A 16,442-nucleotide genomic window follows, 5' to 3' on the forward strand; every position below is an offset into this window, starting at 1 on the left:
CACTTTATTTTAAGAAGTCACATGTGAGAAGAAATGAACTGAAAAACTTGAGAAGCTAGGCAGTGAAACTCTTATTATGAGACTCCCAGATTGAAGATAAACAAACAGCTCATTTCAGAACCATGAAACAATTAGAAGTAAAGCTTAATATTTTTTGTGGAAAGACTGTATGTGTTATGTCTTTCTCTAAATTAGCCTCCTAAATGATAGACCTCTGTCTTATTAAGTATCTGATGCAGAGTGCAGAACAAACCTCTTATAAAAACTATAAAGTTGTAACCAATTCCGATTGCCCAAAAGACATTAAAGAAATTAGAGTGATTTAGCCCACCAGAACCTGCCTATATGACAGTATTAATTGCTTTTGTGTAATAAAAATGTAGTAGAGAAAAGATAAAGTGCATAGACAATATTAAAGACTAGAAGAACTAAACAAGTAGAAGAAAGTAAGAGAAGAAAACTAGATAAGAAAACTAGACAGTTTCAAGCCCACTAAAGGAATTTAATTCAGCAGAGATGAGAGATGAATGGGTAAAAAGTCAAATTAAGGTTGGGGTCTGTTTACTTAAACAGAGTGTGATTAAAGAGTTTGAAAGCAAACAGTTTTAGAGTTTTGAAAAAAGTAGGTTTGAAAAAGTCTGATTCCCCTGAAATAAAAAATATCTGAGGTTTTAGAAAAAATTCTCTTTGACAAGTACTCTGTGTTTCCCTTCTAAAACCAATATAAGATTACAAATAAATTTTATAAGACTGAGAAGATTCTATTTCATATAATCAATTACTTAGTTAATTTGCATTTGTTTGACTAGCTGATTGATTAAGAGATTAATGTTTCAGTAAATACCTACTTTAAAGGTTTTTGTACTAATGTATGACTTTTCTTGCCTAGACTAGAACCAGAAAACCTCTGCCTGGGGAGGGAGAGATCTATCCTTGAACACTCCTCTCCAGATATCTGTAAACAATCAAAAGATCCTGGAAACAGCAGTTGATTGATCAGTCCGAGGCCAGTTTTTAGATAAGACATCTGGGTTACTCGAGATGGACAATGATGAGAAAACTCCTTACATCAATCTTAGGATCTGTCTGTGATTCTGGTCAACCTGTCCTTGGTTAAGCATCTCTAAAACAGCAGGCACAGGTGGTCCAGTTTCATAACCATATAGAGCTTGGTTTGAGCAATGAAAGGTTTTCTTCTAATTCCCATAATTGAATAAATTTTTTTCTTATGAAGAATTTGGACTTGGCCCATAACTGAATAGAAAGGGAACTGAGGTAGCTCCAGAATTAAGTCCAAGGATAGAATCAGTGTGGTTCACTCAGTTCCCTCAATTAAGCACTTGCTGTCCCAATCCCTCAATTTTCTCCTATTTTGCCTCACAATTTAAGTTCTTGTTATATTTAGATGCATCTTTTGTTTTGGACTGTGCTTTTTGGTTCAAATAAAGGAATCCTAACTGCGATGGTAAGCTCTGTGCTTGGATTTTCTTTGGTAAAGAAAAAGGAGTGGTTTGCTATTTCTTTATTCATTGTCACCCTGTGACAACTACAGAGGCATCTCACTACTCTCCACTGCTGGAAAGATCCTCGCCCGTGTTATACTCAACAGACTCCTGTTACCTGTTTCAGAGCAGAACTTGCCTGAAACACAATGTGGCTTCCGACCAGATCGTAGCACCATTGACATGGTCTTCATGGTGAGGCAAATGCAGGAAAAATGCCTTGAGCAGAACCTAAGTTGTCTTCATAGACCTGACGGAGGCGTTGGACACAGTGAACAGGGACACATTGTGGGTGATCCTTAGCAAGCTCGGTTGCCCAGCAAAATTTGTCAAACTGATCCAGCTCTTTCATGTTGACATGACAGGGGAAGTCCTATCTGGTGAAGAGATTTCTGATCGCTTCAACATCTCCAATAGCATGAAACAAGGCTGTGTCCTTGCTCCGGTACTATTCAACCTATTTTTCACCCAAGTATTACGACATGCTGTGATGGATCTAGACGTGGGCGTCTACATCAAATACCGACTGGATGGCTCACTATTCGACCTTCACCTTCACCGCCTGACTGCAAAAACAAAGACAACAGAGAGACTCTCATCCTGGAAGCTCTCTTTGCAGATGACTGTGCTCTCATGGCCCACCAAGAAAATCATCCCCAAACCATTGTGGACAGGTTCTCCACCGCAACAAAATTGTTTGGCCTGACTATCAGCCTTAGCAAAACAGAGGTGCTGTTCCAACCTGCACCAGGGAAGCCAGCGAACCAGCCGTGCATTACAATCAACGGTACGCAGCTTTCTAACATCAATACTTTCAAGTACCTGGGCAGCACCATTGCCAACGACGGGTCCCTAGACCATGAGATCAATGCCAGGATCCAAAAGGCCAGCCAGGCACTTGTGCGGCTGCTCTCCAAAGTCCTCCAACACAGAGGTGTAAGCACTGCGACGAAGCTCAAAGTGTATAACGCAGTGGTCCTCAGCTTGCTCCTGTACAGTTGTGAGACATGGACACTGTACCGGAAGCACATGAAACAGCTGGAGTAATTCCACCAACGCTCCCTCCGGTCAATCATGAGGATCCGATGGCAGGACCGAATCACCAACCAGGAAGTCCTCGACAGAGCCAACTCCACCAGCATCGAAGTGATGGTCCTCCAAACCCAGCTACAATGGTCTGGACACGTCATCCGCATGGACCCACCGTGAATACCAAGACAGGTATTCTACGGTGAACTGTCAGCTGGACTCAGGAAACAAGGCCGACCAAAGAAAAGATTCAAGGATCAGCTAACGTCCAACTTGAGGTGGGCTGGCATTACACCAAAGCAACTAGAACTCGCTGCCTCTGACAGAAGCAGCTGGCGAACCCACATTCACCATGCCGGCACCACCTTTGAAGATGAGCGACGTTGACGTCTTGCCGCTGCACGTGAACGCAGACACCAGGCCACAACCGCACCTCCTGTAACAACTGGCGTCCCAGGCCCCATGTGCCACAAACTCTGCGCCTCAGTCTTTGGACTTCAAAGCCACATGAGGGTACATCAATAGATGATAATGCACAAAGACAATCGTCATTCTCGGTCACCGAGAGACTACCATTACTATTTCTTCATTGTCAAATAGAAATTCAATGACTTGCCCAAGGTCTCATAGTTAGGAAATTTCTGAGACTGGATCTGAATGTAGGTCTTCCTGACTCCAAGCCTGGAGTTCTATCCATTATAACACTTAGCTGCCTCATTAGTGCCATGGTTTCTGGCAGAACCGCACCAGGCTGGACTCCTCAGTGCTGAGTATGCTCCCATCATTCTAGGCCACTGGACAATTTGTGCAGACACTGACCCTTCTTCTCTAGGAAAGATCCAATTGGCTAGACTGTCCTACCTAAGCCAATCCAATGTACATTTCTTAAATACCTACTATGTGCTACAAAGATGAAAGTGAAAACAGTTTCTGCCTTCAAGGAGCTTCAATTCTCCCTGTAGGTTCCATGTCTCCTTGTCTCCCAGGGGAATCCTTTTCTCTAAAGAAGCCTGATTATTCACATTTCCTGCCCCTCACCCTCCAGGCCTCCCTCCTCAACTCCTCTCCCCTTTCTCAGGTCCAAAAACTTTACTGAAGAATGGAGGTGTGGCTGGGGGTTGTCAGGTGAATGGTCACGTGCTGGTTGGTCAGCTGTGAGTCCAATTTGGTCTCTACCAGGCTTCTTGGGTTGAGAGAATCCCTGTGCTCAGGGGTGTCTGTGGTGGCTCTGCCTGATCAATGCCAGTGTGGAGGGAAGGATGGAGGTCACAGAGATGGTGGTGAGCCCACTCTAGTCCACTGGCCACCCTTCATGGAGAACTGCACCAACCTGCCTGTCAAGTGCCAGGAAGGGTATCAGGGGTCAGTCTAGGAAGGGAAATAGCACCTGGATTAATGGGGGATGGCCAGGGTAGGTAGGGGATGGGCCCTCTTTGGAGAAACTTAGGGGTAGCATGGCTTAGGGTATATGTGGGTGGGATGTACTTTTCTTTTTCATTTTAGTGTCAGGCAAAACACACTTCTATATTGGTCATTGTTGTGAGAGCAAAGTCATAAGTAACCAAAACCCCCAAATAAAAGCAAAACTACACTGATGTGAAAGACCACTGCAACAGTCCTTTCTCTGGAGGTGGAGAGCATTCCCTGTCATGTCTTTTGGGATTGTCCTAGATTATTGCATGGCTGAAAGTAGCCAGGTTTTCACAGATAATCATCACCCAATATTGCTGTTATTGTGTACAGTGTTCTCCTGGTTCTGCTTATTTTGCTCTGCATCAGTCCATGAATGTCTTTTCAACTTTTTCTGAAATCATCTTGCTCATCATGTCTTATAGCACAATAGTATTCCATCATCAATATGCACCACAATTTTTCAGTCATTCCCCAATTGATGGACATACCTTCAATTTCCAATTCTTTGCTACAACAGAAAGAGCAGCTATAAATATTTTTGCACAAGTAAGTCCATTCCTCATTGTTATTATCTCTTTGGGATACAGACCCAATAGTGTTATTACCAGGTGAAAGGATATGCACAGTTTTATAACGCTTTGGGTTTAGTTTCAAATTGCTCCACAGAATGGTTGGCTCAATCACAACTCCACCAACAATGCATTAGTAAGTCAATTTTGTGACATCCCCTTGAATATTTACCTCTTTCCTTTACTGCCATCTTGGCCAATCTGCTAGGTATGACGTGGTACCTGTAGGAAAGGATTTCTAGTAGGGCATGGCAATGCAGGCTGGCAGCTTGCAATGATTAAGATTCCACAGACTTGGCTGGGTCAGAATTCTCAGGCACTTAGAAATCTCTCTCTCACTGAAGCTACTCAGGCTTGAAGTCTTTCCTACTTGAAGAACCAATTGAAGAGCTGCCAAGGACTTTTGGATCAGCATAAGGTTGAGTGAGTGTTTCCCTTCCCAGTGGTGGACATTGTGAATGGTAGAACTTTCTCCCTTTTGGACCTTTGTGAGGACACTACAACTTGATCCTGCTCGCTGACCCTACCATCTGGAGTTGGTGAGAATCTGGCCCTATGGATATTGATAACCCCTTAGTAATTTGTAGTTTAGTTTAGTTTAGTTAAGGGTTTTGTATTTCTTACTTGGATGGGTTATTGTTATTAGCAGACACTCATAATCCCCTCCTTATTCCCTTTACTATTTTCAGTTAAATATACCTTGTTTTATGTATTGTTGTTATCATCTGTTACCCTTTCCCTAAAAGCATCCCCAAATCCATTAACAGTTTGGCAGAGCCAGGTAGGTTAGAGAGCAAAAGGGGTAATTATACTGCCTAGAAGATTCCATTTTTATTCCCAACAGTTGGTACCTTCCTGGTTGAGGGGTGGCCACAGAATTCTCTGACTCTGGCTGAGGTCTGATGGGTATTTAAACTTTAAGGCCAAAGGCACATGTGCTAGGTGGCCATTTTGAATTTTTGTGTTGATTATTGATGGCTTTGAGATCTTCATTTGAAAATTGCTTGTTCATATCCTTTGACCATTTGTCATTTGGGGAATGACCCATATTCTTATAAATTTGACATAGTTTTTTTATAAATTTATGAAATTAGACCTTTATAAGACACTTGTTATAAATTTTTTCGTAGTTTGTTGTTTCCCTTTAAATCTTGGTGAGATTAGCTTTGTTTGTACAAAAGCTTTTTTATTTAATAAAATCAACATTATTTATGTTACATCTTATAGCACTCTATCTCTTAGTCATAAAATCTTCCCTTCCCCAAAGATTTCCCAGGTAAAGCATTCTGTGTCCCCCTAATTTGGTTATAGTATCACTCTTTATACTTAAATCATATATTCATTTTGACCTTCTCTTGGAACAGCTTTTGCCATTTTGTTTTCCAATTTTCTCAGCAGTTTTTATTAAAGAATGAATTCTTATTCAAAAAGTTTGGGTTTATCAAACACTAAGTTGCTAATGTCATTTACCCCTGTATATTGTATATTTAATCTACTCCATTGATGTACCATTCTATTCCTTAGCAGATTGTTTTGATGCTCGCTGCTTTATAGTACAGTTTGAGATATGGTACTGCTAGTCCTCCTTCCTACACATTTTTCATTATTTCTCTTGATATTTTTGACCTTTTCTTCTTCTAGATGAAATTTGTCATTTTTTTCTAGTTTTATAAAATAATTATTTTGTAGTTTGCTTGGTATGGCCCTGAAGAAATAAACTAATTTAGGCTAAATTGTCATCTTTTTAATATATTGGCTCAGCTTACCCATAAGCAATTAATAGGTTTCCAATGATTTAGATTGGCTTTATTTGTGTGAAGTGTTTTGTAATTCTGTCCATATAATTCCTGTGTATGTCTTGACAAGTAGATTCCCAGGTATTTTATATTGTCTAGAGTAGAAGTTTTCTTTCTAACTCTTACTACTGGATTTTGTTGGTAATATGTAGAAATGCTTCTGATGTATCTGGATTTATTTTGTATCCTGTAACTTAACTAAATTTAATAGTTATTAATTATTTCAACCAGTTTTTTAGTTTATTCTCTATGATTCTTTAAGTATACCATCATATCTACAAAGAGTGAGAGTTTAGTTTCCTCATTGCTTACTTCAATTCTTTCCATTTCTTTTTCTTTCCTTATTGCTAAAACTTGTATTTTAATACAATATTAAATAACAGTGGTGATAATGGGCATCCTTGCTTCAACCTTGATCTTATTGGGAAGGCTTCTAAATGATCACCATTGCAGATGATACTTGCTGATGGTTTTAAGTATATACTACTTACCAATTTAAGGAATGAGTCATTTATTCCTATGCTTTCTAGGGTTTTTAATAGGAATGGGTGTCATATCTTTTTCTACTGCCTCAGATGTGCCCAAGACCTGTTGCTGTGGTCAGACCTGCCCTGGCGAGCTGTGCTCCATCTCCACCCTGGTGCACTAGATCTCTCATCCAGGGCTCCTAAGTTGTTTTGTGCTAAAAATTACTTCATCTTGTCTTTTTGTGGGTTGTGCTGCTCCAGAATTCATTTGGAGTCATTTTATGATAGTATTTTGGAGGACAATTTGGTACAAATCATATGGGTCCCTACCCCTTGTCCATCTTCTCGGCCCCCTTGGGATGTACATGTACATATTCTTCTGTGATACTGGAGATCATCAGTCATCAAAAATGAATCTTGGCTTCAGAATCAAATCTTCTCTGATGTAATAAAGAAACCAAAAAATTCCTTTCTCTAGAGATTCTATCAGCTGAGTTGCTGAAGAATATGGTGTATTCTGTTGTTTTGACCTTTAATCCCTCTGATTTTAAATAGATAGTCAGAATTTTCCCCTCTAAAATTTTTAAAAATTACATTTATTTTTTAATATACAAAAATGGATCTTTCTCCCCCTCTCACTTATGTCGTCCAGAAACCCCTCCACCCACAAAAGAACAAACCAAAGTCCTTTTGGAACAAATATCTGAAATCAAAATAAATCCCAAATTGTTGTTCAGTCATTTTCAGTTGTGTCCTCCTCTTTGTGATCCCCATTTGGGGTTTTCTTGCTTAAGATACTGGAATGGCCGGCCATTTCCTTCTCCAGTTCATTTGACAGATGAGGCAACTGAGGTGGGCAGGGTTATGTGACTTTTCAAGGGTCACAATCTAGTAAATATATGAAGTAAGATTTGAACTCAGGAAGGTCAATTCTTGACTATTTCTGTTACTTTGTCCACTTTGCCCCTAACTGTACTTGATTCACAGGCTTTTACAGTTAGGGTTAGGTTGCTTCCATCTCCTTAATACTTTAATAGCCTCATGAAAAGCTCCTTTTTGTTATGACTAAAAAAAAAGAAATCAAACATTCATTAAGACATGACTTCCTTTTGTGCCCACAATTATCTGTTTAGATTTTCAAAGAAGTTTTAATCTTGCATTATTTCTTTTAAGACTTGGGGAATAATAATCATGCCAATTCATAGGTAAGGGGTATTGATGAAAGAGGTCACGCAAGGAGGACAGAGTGGGCAGTCACGTCTCATCAAAGAACAAAACACTCTGTGGTCTCACCATTTACCACACATGACTCTGTCAAGGCGTCATGGTCTGATGGCCCCTAACACTGGGTGAGAGGGATCTTTTTGCCCCTGAAAGTCTCAGAGCCATGGGCTTGAGACACTTTGAACTGGTGCTCTTCAGAGGTAGGGAGGCAGCTGGGAAGCTCCTGGAAGGACTGGTTCATTTTCTCAGCCCCAGGCTCCTGGGAACCATGCTTGGCCTTTGCATGTCCCTCTCTGGTGGCAGTTCAGGACTGAGACTTTGCACTGAATGGCCAGTGTCCAACCCAGAGGGGTTTTGGGGTACAGTATGATGGGAAAACTCGTAGGAAAAAAAAGAAAATCTGGGAACTCTTTCGTGACCATTTCCCATTCTGCTGTTTCCGAGATGCATTAAAAGACACTGATGCAAAAACCACACAAGGGCACGTTCTTTCCTTCTGTTTTTGACAATTTCTGTTTTCACATTGTTATTTCTTCTCACAAAAAGCAAAGAAAAAAGGGAGAAAAGAAGGGGAAAACAAAAGGATGGTAGTTCACTCTTTCCCCCAGTTGCTCCACAAGCCCCAATTTATCTTTTCTATACCCACCGCCAAGGTTAGCCCCTAAATTCCACTTTGCTTTTCCCTCCTTGAGAAGTTCAGGGTGTTAAGGACTTTAGTGAAGGGGCTGCTAAACCAAGAGGTTCTAGATAGTGCTTGAAAAACAGAGAGGGCAGCATATAGGGCACAGAGGAGAGGCAGAGAATGAGGGTCCCAGGCAAAGAGGGGACCATTACCCTGTAGGTCAAGGCCACAGAGACCTATCAGGGCTTGCGTCACAATCAGCTCCTCTCCTTGAAGGCTCTGGAGGAGCTCACAATGGAGAGGAAATGGTCCTGCCTCAGTTCGAAGGAAATTCTCATCCAGGATGGTCTTCATCTAGTGGTTAGAGAGAGAAAGAGAATGTGTAGCCATGCAGCCAATCCCCAGTTATGTGCTATGTAGACTGTCTATAATAAGTCTGAATCCTAAGCCAGCCCTGCTCTTCTCCCTCATCCTCCCAGGCCTCTGGTCCTGGTTCCTGGTCCTTGTAGGCTCCCTAGAGGCAATATGGTAGAGTAGAATGGGTGCCAGCTCAACTGTGTCAGTCACTAATGGAGTGCTGGACCTTGGCCATAACAGGCCACCTCTCTAGCCTGCTGTCAAATGGACTCTAGTCCTCTTAGAGCTCTCCAACTCAATTCTGTTCTTTAGTCTTTGGACACTATCCCTGGTAGCCCCATCCCAGCCCTCCTTACCAGCTGCAGCTGTTGGGAGAGAATCTTCTTTTCCACAGACATTGACAGCAGTTGCTGTTGCTCCTCACTCAGCTCTGGGGAGAGGCAGAAGGGGCCAAAGAAAAGAGAAGAGGATCAAAGAGGGCAGAGCCTGAGAGAAGCAGGAAGTCTGTTCTAAGCAAGTAGATGTGGGAAGTGGTCCCAGGGTGGGGAATGGGGCTGTGCTAACCACTGGGACATGTGGATGGGAAGGGCCATACATTCTCTGTCCCCCCGTAAGTTTGTTCAGGGCAGGTGGACTAGGAAGTCTTTTTAACTTGGAGAACAAAGCGATGGAGGCTGGACTGTTTGATCTTTTGCAGAGTGGGAGGGAGGAACACTGACATGAGTTACCAAGCACTGTTCAGACTCTGGCATCATGGAAATGTGCCCTTTGGAGGCTGTTCCAGTGGGACCCACCATATTGTCCTTACCGTGGAGTGCTCCCAACAGGTAGAGAATGCTCCCTGCCCAGGAAGGGTTGAGTTTGCCTGAAGCATCCTGCAGCTTGGCTAGGATGGCATCCCCAGGGCCCCCTAGAAATCCTGGGGTCACTGGCTCCTCAAGGTCCAACGCTCGGTTCATCTGATGGGGGCAGATAGGAGGCAGTGAGGGGGCAGTAATAGGAACAAGACTCTCCTATTCTGACATCTTGCATTTCTCACTAGTTCCCACTAGTGGTAGTCTCTCGGTGACAGAGAATGACTATTGTCTTTGTGCATATAGGAGCGGGCTGAGGACCACTGCGTTATACACTTTGAGCTTCGTCACAGTGCTTACACCTCTGTGTTGGAGGACTTTGGAGAGCAGCCGCCCAAGTGCCTGGCTGGACTTTTGGATCCTGGCATTGATCTCATGGTCTAGGGACCCGTCGTTGGTGATGGTGCTGCCCAGGTACTTGAAAGTGTTGATGTTAGAAAGCTGCTTGCCATCGATTGTAATGCATGGCTGGTTAGTTGGCCTCCCTGGTGCAGGTTGGAACAGCACCTCTGTTTTGCTGAGGCTGATAGTCAGGTCAAACAGTTTTATTGCGGTAGAGAACCTGTCCACAATGGTTTGGAGATGATTTTCTTGGTGGGCCATGAGAGCACAGTCATCTGCAAAGAGAGTTTCCAGGATGAGTCTCTCTGTTGTCTTTGTTTTTGCAGTCAGGTGGCGAAGATTGAATAGTGAGCCATCCAGTCGGTATTTGACGTAGACACCCAGGTCTAGATCCATCACAGCATGTCGTAATACTTGGGTGAAAAATAGGTTGAATAGTACCAGAGCAAGGACACAGCCTTGTTTCACGCCATTGGAAATGTTGAAGCAATCGGAAGTCTCTCCACCAGATAGGACTTCCCCTGTCATGTTGACATGAAAGAGCTGGATCAGTTTGACAAATTTTGCTGGGCAACCGAGCTTGCTGAGGATCACCCACAATGCGTCCCTGTTCACTGTGTCCAACGCCTTCGTCAGGTCTATGAAGACAACTTAGGTTCTGCTCAAGGCATTTTTCCGGCATTTGCCTCACCGTGAAGACTATGTCGATGGTGCTATGATCTGGTCGGAAGCCACATTGTTTCAGGCAGGTTCTGCTCTGAAACAGGTAACAGAAGTCTGTTGAGTATAACACGGGCGAGGATCTTTCCAGCAGTGGAGAGTAGTGAGATGCTTCTGTAGTTGTCACAGGCTGCTCATGAGCCTTTGTTCTTGTATAGGGCTACGATGGAGGCATCTCTGAGTTCTGGGGGCATGTCTTCCTCTTCCCATATTCTGGTCAGCACTATGTGGAATGCCTGGAGCGCCTTTCCATTTAAGGCCTTGTACACCTCGGTTGGGATCCCGTCTTTACTGGGTGCCTTGCCTGCACTCATTTGTTTAATGGCTTTTTGAACTTCCTCTATTGAAGGAGGGATGTCAAGTTGTTCAGTGGTGCGGTTTTGGGGGATCTGGTCAAGGGTGCTTTGGTCGACTGAAGAGGGTCGGTTGAGAAGCTGACTGAAGTGTTCTTTCCACTTGTTGCTGATGCCTTTTTTATCTTTTATGAGAGTGTCACCGTCAGAGGATAGTAAGGGAGTGGTGATGGGTTTTAATGGCCCATAGACAGTCATGAGGGCACTGAAAAATTGTAGTTTTTCGTATCAGCAAAATGCTGGATTTCTTCTGCCTTTTTTTCCCACCATCGGTCTTGCATCTTCCTGAATTCACGCTGTGCCGTGGCTTGGAGAGACTTGAATCTGTCCTTTTTAGGAGCAGAGTTTGGGTTATTTTGCCACTCCATAAAGGCTTTGTTCTTTTTGTTCAATAGGTCTTCAATAGCAGTGTTGTTCTCCTCGAACCAGTCTTGGTGGTTACGTTGTTTGGGGCCTAGGACTGCCTTTGATGTTATCTTCACTGCGTCTCTGAACTGGTTCCATTTCTTGGTTGAGCTTCCAGTGAGTGGTCCCTTGGCAGACAGCTTGTCGTCTAGGCAGGACTGGAACGTTTGCAAATACGATGGATCTCTAAGGCGACTCACATTGTAAAATGCGCCAACAGTCTGGGAACATTTTGGATGGTGAGGCACAATGCGCATTTGTAGAGTTGCTCTAACCAATCAGTGGTCTGTCCAGCATTCAGCTCCTCTCATGGCTCTGGTGATCTTTACATCCTGGATGTCACGTCGGCGTACAATGATGTAGTCAATGAGATGCCACTATTTTGATCGTGGGTGCATCCACTTTGTTTTATATTTGTTCACCATTCTGAACACAGTGTTCGTGATGGTGAGTTTGAACTCTGAGCATTTGCTGAGTAGCAGGAGGCCGTTGTTGTTCATTTTGCCCACGCTGTGTTTGCCGAGCACTCCTTTCCATCTTTCATGGTCCTGGCCAACGCGGGCGTTGAAGTCTCCCATTAGTATCAGCTTGTCATTTGTGGGCACTGAGTGCAGGACAGCACTTAGGTCAGAGTAGAACTGCTCGATGGTCTCCTCTGTGCTGGTCAGTGTTGGGGCATATGCGCTGATAATTGTGGCATACCGGTCTTTGCGGAGAGGTAAACGGATGTTCATGAGCCTCTCACTGATGCCCACAGGCAAGTCTGGCAGCTGTTTGAGCAAATTGGTCTTGATAGCCAGGCCAACACCATGGATTCTGTCTTCATTTGAGGCTCTACCTTTCCAGAAGAAGGTGTATCCAGTGGTGGGTTTGCTGAGTGATCCCTCTTCTGGTAAGCGTGTTTCGCTTAAGGCTGCGATGTTGATGTTATAGCGCACCAGTTCTTTGCCAATTAGAGCTGTTCCTCTCTCAGGTCTTGGGGTATTCTCTCTGTCAAGTAATGTCCTGATGTTTCATGCTCCTAGTAGGAGTTTCTTTGTATTATGCTTTCTTTGATTTCGACCACTTAAAGGGATGACCGGCCAGCCGTGGTGTGCTGACCGGGTGTTTGTAGGGCAGGCAATGTTTGGGACACCTTTTCTAGTCCCCACCCTTGATTAGGGTGAGCAGTGTTGTCCTAGAGAGGGCTGCTCAGTCGCCCAGGATGCTGCTGAACTTCCCTGCTGCCCTACAGGGCCGAGCGACCACTGGTCCATGGGCCACCTACATGCAGGATGGTGACTAGAACTTCCAGTGGTCACCTCCACCTGTTGCGTTGCCACTCCCCCATCGCCGCAGGTCTTGAAGAGGGTGGACGGGGTTAGGATAGATGAGTGTGCACAAAGATACTTGTGCGTGAAAGAGATTTAAGTGGGGTATATGGGGTGTTCAGGGAGGGGTAATATCTCTGGTATGGAGGGCTTGTCGTGCCCTCCTAAGGCAGCTCTCCAGCCTCTGACCCCCACCTGACACCCAGCTCTCACTTGTGGCTCCCAGTAGCTGCTATGTGGCAGCGGCCACAGCAACGGCTTTAACAGGCCGGCTAAACCTTGTGAGGGTAGCCATCAGGTCGTCGACCCCTGGTGAACCAGGGCCTTGCTCACCCAGCATGTGAATACTGCTTCAGCGGAACAGGCGGAAGAAACCAATAAGAAGATTCAACGGCTGAGATGGCGACGCAGCAAAGCACTGTGGAGTGCTTAGGGCGTGTAAGAGCACAAAAGACAACACGGCCATCCAATGCAGCTGAGGAAGTCTCCAGGCGTAACAATTTTTCATGCCACTGGACCCAGGCTTCCAACGCCGAGAGAGTGGGACTGTCTCTGTGCATCGACTAGTTCCCACAAGTGAAACATCAACTGCAAAATCTGTAGTTTCTGCATTAGTCAAGAATGAATTTCAGATTGACCAACTGGCCATTCTGTGTACTGGATCAGTAATATTCTATCCTGAGCATCAGCTTTGTGCCTGATCTGTTGTATTAATTATGTTGCTCTGTATTTACTGTAGATGAGAACTTTCTAGAACTACAAGATATAATTAATTACCTATAGTGGCTCTCCAATGTACGGCATTCTTCGTCCCCCACCCCACAACCCCTTGTTGTTCCAGATGGGAAGGGAGACCTTGTCCACATTGACAAATGCCAATAAGGTAGATAATGGGGAACAAGGGACCTGTACCCTGGGGACTTTGGCATTCCATCTCCCATACGTGGGCATGCTACTTATTCTCTCTGACATACATGCCAAACTCAACAACACACCACCTAAATTTGGCCTCGCTCACATTCCAGGGTTTTGGAGAAAGGTGAAGACTTCTGTAGAATGGGAGATGACTAGCCCATAGACCCCAATAATTATGCCAACCCGATCCTCAGAGTGTGGAAGCTTCTACTCTACAGAAGCCCATGAAGCTGATACTCTAATGTACTCCATACTAGAAGTTACCAATCCACACTTGGAGAGCTGCTATTCTATCAGCTTCAGGGAGGCTACCCTACTAGCCTCATGGCTGATCCATCAGCCTTAAGGCTACCTGATTAGCTTCTAGACCAGCATTGGTGAACCTTTTAGAGATCCTGTGCCCAAACTTCACCTTCAAGTTGTCTGTGAGCCCTTCCACATTAACTCAGAGAGCAGAGGGAGCGAGTGCTCCCATTAGTCTACTGGACAGTAGCCCCTCTGTGCTATTGGGGCACATATGCTATGCCTTCACCAACATGGCTCTAGACTGTTCCATCCACTATTATACCACCACAAACTTCTTCTTCAAATAAAATTCTTTTTTTACTTCTGGATTAAAAGGAGTTTGAGTTTCCCATTCTTAGGGTGAGTCCCTGCTACAAACTCAGGTATGCTTCTCCCACAACTCATCTGGAAAAGGATTGTCAGGGATATCACAGGCTTTATAATAAGTGCTTACTGGGGTCAGCTCGTAGGCTTAGTGGATTGAGAGTCAAGCCTAGAGATGGGAGGTGCTAGGTTCAAATCTGGCCTTAGACACTTCCCATCTGTGTTACCTTGGGCAAGTCACTTGACCCCCATTGCCTAGCCCTTACCACTCTTATGCCTGGGAGCCAATACACAGTATTGACTCCAAGATGGAAGGTAAGCGTTTTTATATAAAAAAAGGCTTACTATGTGCCAGGAACTGTGCTAAATCTGTGAGATCCAGAGAAAGGCAGTAACTGGGTCCCTGCCCACAAGGAATTCACATTCTGATGGGGAAACCAAGATAAAATAATGATGTACATCCATAGTATAGGGAGGGTAGATGAGAGGTGATCTCAGAGGAGAGGTTCTAGCAGTGGGGCACTGGGAAGGTCTCCTGAAGAAGGTAAAATTTGAGTTTTGGCAGGAGCACTCAGTGGGGCATTCCCAGGAGAGGGAACACATAGGAGGATGTTATTCCAGAGCAGGAGTCATTTTGCTCCATTCAGAAGAGGAGTCTTCAAGGGAGGCAAGGTATCTATTCCATCACCTGCTTGGTCTCATTCCTCTCCATATGCCTCCTCACCCATGAACCTCCTTTTCTGCCCAACAACAGGTTTTCATGAGAAGCTCATATCTGACCCTCCCCCCTCCCCAGACCCTACTCCATGCTCCTGCATGTCTGCCAATGTGTCTACTTTACCGTGTCCTCCAGCTCTTGTAGGGCTTTGGCCTGGCCCAGAAGCCCCAGGAGGGCCTCCATCAGGCTTTGCCGGTGTTTTAGGGTCAAGGTCTCCAAGATGTGGATCTGTGGTTTCACCTCTGCCTGAAGTGCCTGGAATCCGGTGGTGCTTTGGGAGGGTAGCTCAGGCTCCTGCTGCTGCTTTACTTTGGAAACAGAATGGTTGGCACCAGGACCTTTGAGTTTCACATTACTAAATCCACACATTCTCAGCCCCCAACCCCATCAATCATTCAGCCAGGAGCTTTCCGTATTCTTGGGATTGTCCAGGCCTTCCCTTCTGCCTTGGAATCTTTTCCTGTTTTCAGTTCATTGTCCTCTTGGCGCTTTACTTCTGTATCCCTCAAGCCCAATTACCCTCCCCCTCTTCTCTCTCTGCTTCCCCTTCCCTTCTCCCCTTCCCTCTACTTCTCCCTTTCCTTCTCTCTGTCCCAACAGTCTCCATTTTCTCTCTTCCCACCTTCTCTCCCTCACCCTGTCCCCTCTCTTCACCATTGCTCCCTCCTCTTATCTCTTTCTCTCTAATTTTCTCTATTATCATCTATTTCTTCCTCTTCCTCTCTCTCCCTCACCCAAATCTGCCCCTCAAGGCTCCAGCTCTAAAGGAACTATTTGCCTGGCTGCAGTGTCTTTCCCCCCTTTCTCCTCTTTAGATTGGGGCTTCTGGAAGCTCTGGGCCCAGGGCGAAAGCTCTGAGAGAAGCAACTCCAGGATTTCTTCCTTGGCTTTCTCACTTCCTCTCTCGGTCCAACCCTGACTCCCTAGATGGAGTCTAGTGGTGAAGGGAGGGACTGGTTCAGTTCCTTACTTGAACCTGGGATGTCATCGCCCACTAACGATAAGAGTCCTGCAATGAAGACACAAACGAAGTCAGAGACACTCCAGATGAGGCAGACACATGAAGAGAGACAGCAGTGCTGAATAATGCAGAAGGTAATGTAACCTCTATACCTCTTCCCCTCTTCACCAGGTAGGAGGCCTGGGGACCAGAGATCTTGTCCTAAAGAGCTTCTGCAGAAGACTCTGAGTCCCCTCCTCAGCATCTTCCCTGCCTCCCTCGACATTCTCATGGACT

General features: G+C 44.7%; 1 protein-coding gene across 1 annotated transcript; it reads right to left on the reverse strand.

Moving 5' to 3' along the window:
* Positions 1-7,406: 7,406 nt before the first annotated feature.
* Positions 7,407-16,420, reverse strand: LOC130457224 (gasdermin-A-like). Its single transcript, XM_056816775.1, has 5 exons — positions 16,176-16,420; positions 15,329-15,513; positions 9,788-9,938; positions 9,336-9,409; positions 7,407-8,976 (listed from the first exon to the last, which is right to left on the reverse strand). Exons 1-5 carry the CDS (start codon positions 16,408-16,410, stop codon positions 8,662-8,664), a joined length of 960 nt encoding a protein of 319 aa, XP_056672753.1. The 5' UTR covers positions 16,411-16,420; the 3' UTR covers positions 7,407-8,661.
* Between the last annotated feature and the right edge of the window lie 22 nt (positions 16,421-16,442).

Source organism: Monodelphis domestica, chromosome 2 (genome assembly GCF_027887165.1).
Source record: "Monodelphis domestica isolate mMonDom1 chromosome 2, mMonDom1.pri, whole genome shotgun sequence".
In the NCBI taxonomy this organism is placed as follows: Eukaryota; Metazoa; Chordata; class Mammalia; order Didelphimorphia; family Didelphidae; genus Monodelphis; species Monodelphis domestica.